General features: G+C 36.5%; 2 protein-coding genes across 2 annotated transcripts in view; one reads left to right on the top strand and one right to left on the bottom strand.

Moving 5' to 3' along the window:
- The window catches only part of LOC123870808, a 72,948-nt gene that overhangs the window by 3,434 nt on the left and 59,870 nt on the right, over positions 1-9,644 (bottom strand). The window lies entirely within an intron of this gene.
- LOC123870807 (UDP-glycosyltransferase UGT5-like) lies at positions 1,334-3,897 on the top strand. Its single transcript, XM_045914259.1, has 4 exons — positions 1,334-2,374; positions 2,688-2,910; positions 3,069-3,288; positions 3,453-3,897. Exons 1-4 carry the CDS (start codon positions 1,541-1,543, stop codon positions 3,736-3,738), a joined length of 1,563 nt encoding a protein of 520 aa, XP_045770215.1. The 5' UTR covers positions 1,334-1,540; the 3' UTR covers positions 3,739-3,897.

Genomic DNA, 9,644 nt, shown 5'->3' with positions numbered 1-9,644 from the left:
GAATTACAACAGGAAGCAAATATACGAGTACCGATAGGTGCAACTGCAAAGTGAACTGCGCGGGAATCGAACCCGCCCTTCATGGTTGGATTGTGTCACAGATATCTTGTTACCCACTGAGGTCATGTGGGGTAATGTTACAGTAATGATATGCTTAAGGCACCAACCGGTTAACATAACATACACTTTAATACCTAAGTAAACTAGCTACCTGCCCCGACTTTGTACAGGTTACAGGGTTAGGCTATTCAGTAAATTATTTTGTCCGAAACAATGAGTAAAACTGCACTGAAATCCACTGAGAAGAAAAGTTATACTTATATACCTACACGAAACAAAATAGGGGCCACTACCATGTGTTTGTAGCGGTATTTATTTAAATTAAATTAACTGAGTTATTTTAAGTTAAATGTAGGTAGGTTACATTAATCAACCGCCGAGCCGTGTTGCGGGACAAAGTTACTAACAAACAAACACATTTTCACATTTATAATATATTTATTTATAATAAGTACACATTATTAGCTTATACCCGCGACTTCGTTCGCGTGGATGTAGGTTTTTCAAAAATTTCTTAGGCATTATTTGATTTACGTAGCCTATGAGTTAATCCAGGGTTATAATCTATCTCCATTACAAACAGCCAAATCCGTCCAACGTAAAGAATAACAAACATACAAACAAATTTTCGTCTTCATAATTTTTTTATTTTTTTATTCAGATACAGTCCTTGACTGGTTTCTCACCTGGTGGTAAGTGATGATGCAGTCTAAGATGGAAGCGGGCTAATCTGGAAGGTCAAGCAGTTTTTATTAAAACCACTTGGCGACACGGCTTTGCCGTTAGGCTGATAAGGCCGAAGCCTCCCACCAGACCAGAAATTTAGAAATTATAAATATCCAAACCCCTGCCAAGAATTGAACCCGGGACATGCGGTTCGACATTGATATTAGTGTGATGGGTAGAGAAGGACTGATCATAATAATTCATACTCGAGTATCTAGTAGCTTTACATCTACATGTCAAAAGGTGGTAGTATTTAGTGTTAAAACAAATTTACGATAGAGCAATCTAGCAAACAGTAGGTAGGTACCTCGCTATGCTAATTAGTTTGTCAGGTTCTCGAGACCACATTGATTTCAGATCGCATCACAAACACACGTGACCCGGCGAGTCAAACAATTTGTGTTTATTCAAATGATTAGTGTGTGGTTCGTGCAAGTATTACCCAACTAGGAGGCCCTCTGAGGATTCTGGGACTTGATACGTGACGATGAAAAAAACCGGCCAAGTGCTAGTCAGACTCGCGCACCGAGAGTTCCGTACTCGGGTATTTTTCCCGACATTATGCACGATAAATCTTACCGAATCGATCGACAATTATGTTATCGAAGTGTTCTGAATCGGCCTGTTGAATAGATAATGCACTATTGATTAGTGTATGTATACCTGATACACTATCACCACCTATCAGTATCACCTAATATCACCAGTTGTGCATTCAGCACTGAGTACATTGGTATACGCATTCAGTATCAACATGACAATAACTAATAGGGCTATTATTTTTACGTTATTCGTGTTAGCGTTCCCTGTATTCAGATGTGCACGGATATTAGTATACGTGGCTACACCATCAATAAGCCACCAAGTGGTTTTTCGTCCCCTTACACAAGCATTGGCTGCACGCGGCCATGAAGTCACCGTTGTCACTCCTAATCCAGCATTTTCAAAATTTAACGCTCCAGCAAATCTGACAGAAATCGATGTCCATGACGTATCATACCAAAATTGGGAAGAAATATTTATCTACCACAGAGGGGTCAAAGAAGATTTCGTGCAGGAAGTGATATTGATGTTCAAAAAATTTGCACTTATCTTCGATGCACAACTAGCAACACCCGGTGTACAGGAGATTTTAAGCAAAGACAAAAGCTATTTCGATGTAATGCTGCTCGAATCCTGTAATCGCCCGCTCCTGGGGCTAGTTGAAAAATTTGAGGCACCGGTTATATTAATTAGCTCTCTGGGAGCAGTTCCAGCTCAATATGCTGCGTTAGGTGCACCTGTGCATCCGCTGTTGTATCCATCACCCGGACGACAAAAATTATATAATTTATCTCTACTTGAAAAGGGGATAGAGATTTTTAACAATGTCGTGTTAGATTACTTGATTTCAAGTGCTGAAGATTTTGATCTAAGTATAATTAGGAAGAATTTTGGTGACAATGTTCCCGGTTTTGAAATATTAGCTAAGAGAATTGTCATGATGTTTCTTAATGAACATCCGATTTGGGCAGATAATCGTCCCGTTCCTCCAAACATTATTTATATCGGCGGCATACATCAACCACAGGAAAAAGATCTTCCCAAGGTAAAAGAGTGTTTTTGTTTATATGCCTACGTAATACCTACGTATTGTTTCTCATTTTTCTCAAACAAAGAATAAAATTTTATAATAAGAAAATAAGAACACTATGTTTTAAGAGTGATAAAGCAATATTATGTTTTTCTAAAATATCAAGTACTTTGCGATTTCCTTTGCATATGTTTTGAGTTTTGACGTCTTTACGAGTTGAATATGTATTGCCATAAAAACCATTTCTTTTGACCATAAGATCAAAAGAAATATGTGATAAAGTTTTAATTGTTCACCTCTTATTTATTCATGTTGTATGTTTTTACAGGACCTTGAGGACTATTTAAATTCTTCGAAGCACGGCGTTATATATGTTAGCTTCGGCACCAATGTTTTGCCATCTCAGCTTCCTCCAGAAAAAATTGAAATTATGACAAAAGTTTTCTCTCAACTGCCTTATGATATTTTATGGAAATATGATAAAGATTTTCTCCCAGGCCAGTCAAAGAACATAAAATTATCTAATTGGTTGCCTCAATCAGATCTTCTAAGTAAGTTATTATTTACTTATGATTGATTTTTCAATTTTCATTTTGCCTTTGCTGGTTTTTCATCCAAGGCAAGTTGCCAATAACTTAAAAATTTTACTTAGCTTAACACTTACATATTTCATCAAGTTAAACCCATGCTGTTTTGCTATTTGTTTCAGAACATCCCAAAGTCAAATTATTTATAACCCAAGGAGGTTTGCAATCAACGGACGAAGCTATTAATGCTGCTGTACCTGTAATTGGTATTCCAATGTCAGGTGACCAATGGTATAATATCCAGAAGTATGTCCATCACGGGATAGGCTTGCAACTAGATATAATGACACTGACCGAGAAAGAATTCAAGGAAACGGTCAACAGAGTAATTCTGGATAAGAGGTAATGCATATTCAAATTAAGTTTTATTTGAGTTGGCTTTACATAAGTTCTTTTTAAGTGACAAAAATGTTTTATCACATTTGATATCGTAAAGTAAAAGCTTCCTATTTCTTCTCATTACGATCCAAAAGTTCAATTAATAAAAGAACAATATTCTATTTCAGTTTCAAGAACAACATGATAAGACTAAGGGCAGTCATGAGAGAACGCCCGATAAAACCTTTGGACCATGCAGTGTGGTGGACGGAGCATATCATTAAGTATGGTGGAAGTCACCTAAGGGCACCAGCGGCTCACATGTCCTGGTTCGAATACTATGAAGTTAAACTGGTACTAATAGTGATGAGCATTCTAATAACAATCATAACAGCACTGTTTTGGACCGTGAAATCAGTTTTTAAATTCATATTCAATTTGTATAAAATTAACATCAAATTAAAGGAACATTAGAACTCTGTGATCAAACTTGCATTATGGTAGTAATAGTGCATGCTTTGGAAATACTCGTATGTCGGGCGTCAGCAATTAACTCTTCTATGTGCACTATAGTTCATAAAAGTTTACTGTTGCAAAAATTATTTATCTGTCTGTCTGTGAAAATGAAACTTGAAGCTGTATATTATTATATGTAAAATATATATTTTGTGTGTTGAAATTTTAGGTAGGTAGTTATAATTGTCAATGTTACATTATTTTTTACATGGTTTCTTCATTTCTCATTCACATTTTTGATGTCATTAATTAGAATAATTTTTTTGTATTACAATTATGGATACTAAATAAGTAGGCAATATTCCTTAGATTAGATTATGTGATATTGATCTTTAAATGATTATGATTTAAGTGGAAATAAATCAATTCATCATATCTTGACTTGCAAAAAAATGTTGTATAATTGCTTACCCCACCTTGGTGTTTTATTATTATTTCCTTTTTCTTATCTTAATTACTTTAAAAGCAGTAGTTGTGAATAACATAGCAACATTAGAACTAGCTTTTAATGGTTAAGTAGGTATATTGTTTTCGAAAAGTCGGTTTTACCCAGTTACGATGAATCCCAAAAGAAGGGCTCCTCGACCGATTTTGATAAAATATGATAGGTAATAATTAAATTCATCTTTATGGTGCGATTGTCACATAAAATCAAAATTCAAATATTTTTATTCAATTAAACTTTTACAAGTGCTTTTGAATCGTCAAAATAATCTACCATTGGTTCGGAATGCCGTTCCTACCGAGAAGAAACAGCAAGAAACTCGGCGGTTGCTTTTTTCAAGTACATATTCAATTTACAATAATATGCCGGCAAAGTATGCGTTCACTTTTGATGTGCGTACTGAAACAGATGCAGTGCAAACCGCAGTCGGTTTTTTTAAACTTTTTAAATTAAGGAGGTAGGTACTTGTAAAAATTAGGCATTTTAAAATTTAATTTCTGTAAGTCAACGTGGTCGTACTAAAATCGTACACTTTTGAAAATCGAGAGGCACGCAATTTTTTTTTTCAAAATTTGAGTAGGTAGCTATAATATAATGAGTCAAACTAAGAATATAAATGAAGTGAAACAGTGGGTTTAAATAAAAAGAGCAAATCAGTATAATCGCACTAATTTATTTTATCACTTCACTCAACACACTAATAATTACTCTCATATATTTGTTACTAATACACTTATTTACTTATTACACATTTATTACACACTTATTACATTTATTTACACAAACCGGCAGTATTTCAGCTTATAATGCGTACGATACAATAATAATCCTAAAAATGAGCTCGCATGGCTTTATATGGCGTTATCCCCACCGAAGGCATTCGGCAGTTGTTGCTGAGTGGCGTTCGGCTGTCAATGGCGCTGGCGTTGGCGTTCAATGGCCGCTAGGCTATGATTGGCCGGCGTTTGGCTCGGCTTGACTCGGATAGTCTGGTTGGCGTTGGCGCGTTGCGATTGGCTGAGGCGGTGTGGCGTTACATTCGGCCGTCCTGAAACAATGAATTGCTCCCGCAATGGGAAAATGCTTGGTTAGCTTTCTGGTAGGCAATAGCTCAATAAGGTCTTCGGTTTCAAGTTATTTATCGGAACAGTTAGCACTGTTGGATATAAGAACCGTAGGTGCTGTGATATGGCTTTAAAGAGTCTGCTCAGGCATGTACAAGCTTTGTAGCCTCGAAATCCCTTAACACTGCGGGTTCTCTTAATGCCTACCAGCTTGGTTACGAAAATGAACCTGAGTAAATGCTATCAGTGTTTACTTTTGTCGCAATGCTTGTGGGAACTTGCCACTAAATAACTAAATTCCTTTGTTATAATTAAATGAAATATTAATTTTGTCAGTTACATTATCTAGTTAGCTTTATCCTATCGCTTGCTATCCTTTACCAAGCATTTGCCTTGTTACCCATAACCTCCCCGAGTTTACTAATTTAAATTAATAGCAACATGGCATCGTGACCTAGGTAAATACCAAATTATGGATAGCACATTCTTTGAGAGTATTGTCAGTAGTCCAAATAATATCAAGTAAGCAGTTTGTCCAATCATTTTATTCGCAGTCTCACTAGGGCCTGTGGCACAACGCGTTTAACATGGTTTGGTTAGTGCTTGGCTTGGCTTGACTAGGCACTTGGCTCGTGGTAGTATCATGGAGGTCAAAACATACCTAACTATTAATCAGTCGACACTCGAAAACTCTAAAATGTCTACTAGTAAAAGCATTCTTATAGTCACTTTATAAGTTTGCTAGGATGTTTAAATAAGCCAAATTATGTATAATATTCTACGAAACTGATCGTTTTCGGCTAGTAACAGATTTTGCAAAAGCATCTGTAATAATCAAATTGTACCTATACTACTGATGAGCGATATCCTTTCGCTGTCTTACAAAATGGTTTTACAAAATGTGGTCAGTATGAATTCTACAAAATTCTAATCCAATGCTATTGGTCTGTGATCTAAACTGCAATCTTATCTACTTTAAAACCAAGACGAAACAAAAGAACATTATTTAATTTATAAATTATTATCGTTTTTCAGTTGTACTATTTTTCCACGTTTTACTTTAGAGACATTTTTGAAAGAAAAACCGTCAACAGACTGGCTTGTAGAAAGGAAGTGAATAGCTTCTCGTGAAGCTGTGAATGCTATTACTCTGACTTGAAAAGGAATCTCACTTAAATCCTTGCAGGGAGATCTCTCAACGAGCAACGAGATGAAAGTACTCCTATCGAAAGTAAAACTTGGCTTTCGAAAGTAAAAATTGGCTACCGAAAGTAAAACTTGGCTATCGAAAGTAAAACTTGGCTACCGAAAATAAAACTTGGCTACCGAAAGTAAAACTTGGCTACCGAAAGTAAAACTTGGCTACCGAAAGTAAAACTTGGCTACCGAAAGTAAAACTTGGCTACCGAAAGTAAAACTTGGCTACCGAAAGTAAGACCTGGCTCTAGAAAGTAAGACCTCACTACAGAAATTAAGACCTGGCTGCATAAAGTAAGACTTGGCTGCAGAAAGTAAGACCTGGCTGCAGAAAGTAAGACTTGGCGGCAGAAAGTAAGATTTGGCGGCAGAAAGTAAGACTTGGCGGCAGAAAGTACCTAAGACTTGGCGGCAGAAAGTAAGACTTGGCGGCAGAAAGTAAGACTTGGCGGCAGAAAGTAAGACTTGGCGGCAGAAAGTAAGACTTGGCTGCAGAAAGTAAGACTTGGCTGCAGAAAGTAAGACTTGGCTGCAGAAAGTAAGACTTGGCTGCAGAAAGTAAGACTTGGCTGCAGAAAGTAAGACTTGGCTACTGTCTTCACTTCGGCATCTATGTAATTCCGAAAACAGTTCACGATTGAATTTAGGTAATACAGGATCATCAGTTAAATAACAGTTTTCTATTCCATTCCTATTCCCTACTATGTAAGCTACATAACCAGGCAGGCATACTAACACCAACTGAACTCAAGATATTATGTAAAATGTCAGTCTAGTCGGCTTAGTGAAAATTCTTACGGTACGTCCGGTCCACCTGACTAACAATGAACGGCACAAAGCTAAATCATGGCTATAATTAAAAGTGCCACTTGAACTTTCTACTTACATTATGATTGGACCGACAATCTAAAGGTAGAATGATAAAATTGACTCGATTGAAAGCTTGTTGGCAAAAGTACGTAACGTACATGCTGCCTACAAGCACTACTTTTTTTCTAAAATGACAAAAGCATTATCAAAATCATAAGGATGTCTAACTGGTAATAATTATTATTACGTTTCCTCCAAGTGCCCGATTCTGCCTACATTACACTACCTATTTGTATTTACTCATACGCTGTGCCACTGGCTTGTATATTATACGAGACAGTCCCAAAGCCGTGAGTAAGATCTACTTACTATGCTCTCAATCATTCAAAGAATGTGATTTAAACTACAAGTTACAACACGTACAGACTTCATAAACACTAACTTTTAGTAAAAATAAAAGAACAGTCATACCATACAGCATAAACGCTTAACAGCGCTTATGTGACCCCAAATAGGCGACAATGCGGCGGCTTATAGATACCCATTGGCTGCAACCCTGCATCGTTAGCGCGCCACGATGAGGTGCCTCGCAGTGACGCGCTCGGCATCAGGCACACAGCGCACAGCAAAGCATCAGTGGTGACCATCGTAGGCGATGACGTTTGCACTTCACGAACTCACCAAAAATTCCGAGAAAAGAAAGATAAGCACAATATTATTGTTTGACTACAAGTAGCTCCCAGTCGATTCATAAAGTACGTCTGCCCCAATTATGAAGATCTATATTCATATTACATAACAATCATATAACCACATGAAAATCAATTTCACAAGAAACTCAAAAGTGAACATCATAAAATAATTCGATTTTACATTCAAATTGCGATCGCCATGCTATATGCAAAACTGAGTTTGAGCACACTGAAAGTGTTCATCAACCGATTCTGACGTAAATGATATTATTGTACCCTCAAAAATAATTTATAGGTACCCCACACGTACCCCGTGTTGTCTGTATGACTGCAGCGGGAATATCACTGACGACGCGAAAAAAAATAACCTTAAAGGTTTATAGAACCTTATACTATGACTGAGCCTTGTGCAAATAAAAACACTAATAGCGTCAAAGCTTGTTTCTTAAAAACTTCTGGTTGAAATTTGCGGGTAGTCTGAGAACTATTGTTACCATCCGATATACTAGATTTTTTTTTTTAATTAATTGCTGCAAAAGTAGGGATTAGGTGTTTAATCAGTATGTATTTGTGTCAGTTTATAACCTCTCAACAACTTTAACCGATTTTGATAAATGATACGTCATTCGTCTTGATGGCGTGTGTGTCAATGGATACATAAAATTCTTTAAACAATCAATGTGGTGGATTGCATACGATTTAATGTAAGAGCCGAAAAAATATGCAGCGCAAACAGCAGTCGGGAGTTTTTATTTTTTTACTATTTAACTTATTGAATTACTTGTTAACTTTTTCGTACCGGTAGCACTCTAGAATTAAACTGCGAATTCAAATTGCGGGTATCTCGGCGAGATGCAACGTGAAAAGTGGATGGTTGAGCGGGTTTTTACCTAATTCGATAAAAAGTTGACTAAATAAATTGGTTGAAATTTTAGCATTAGTATTTACCGCCTTTATTTCATCAGTTATATATATACAGCACGTGTATTTTTGTTAGGAAAACTGTAAATAAAACAATACACACGAATATCACATTCACAAAAATTAAAACTAAAACTCGTCGAGCTAGCTACCTTGCCTTACCCAAAACTAGAACAATTTAAAAAAAATGTACACTCATTCAATCCATTTAAAACTGAATAATTAGCTGCTCACATTATGAGTAATGCGAATTACTTCAGCAAATGCGCTGAATGAGTAATTCATTAAATGGCGAATATTGTAAACTTTATTTTCTCATGTAAATGACCTTTTTTTATGAGAATACGTCTTTAAACCTAAATCTTTATTTGACGGTCAGATATGCCACAAATTATAGTTATATTTTTAGCTTCAGCTATCACTCAAACCATTCACTCTATCCGCGAGCGTATAATGACCACCTATCATAACCCGCGTGCCCTAATACTACTTTCATAACCTCAAACCGGGTGTTAGCAATATTAACCTTTCACGGTCATCTCATCAGTAGAGGTTACAAACACGATCAACCCCATTACACTATGCATCAATATCATTAAAAACGGGATTAAAATTTGAAATGGAATAATGGATGGATCATACCTCAGTTATTACGCGTAGAAGTTGAGGGTAGGTTGCCATCGGGCGTAGAAACCATGCACGCTGCAGATGAATGTACCTCCGGTTCAAAACTCT

Source organism: Maniola jurtina, chromosome 13 (assembly GCF_905333055.1).
Source record: "Maniola jurtina chromosome 13, ilManJurt1.1, whole genome shotgun sequence".
NCBI classification, from domain to species: Eukaryota; Metazoa; Arthropoda; class Insecta; order Lepidoptera; family Nymphalidae; genus Maniola; species Maniola jurtina.
Note: the sequence above shows the minus strand (reverse complement) of the source record. Positions and strands in the feature narration are given on the sequence as shown.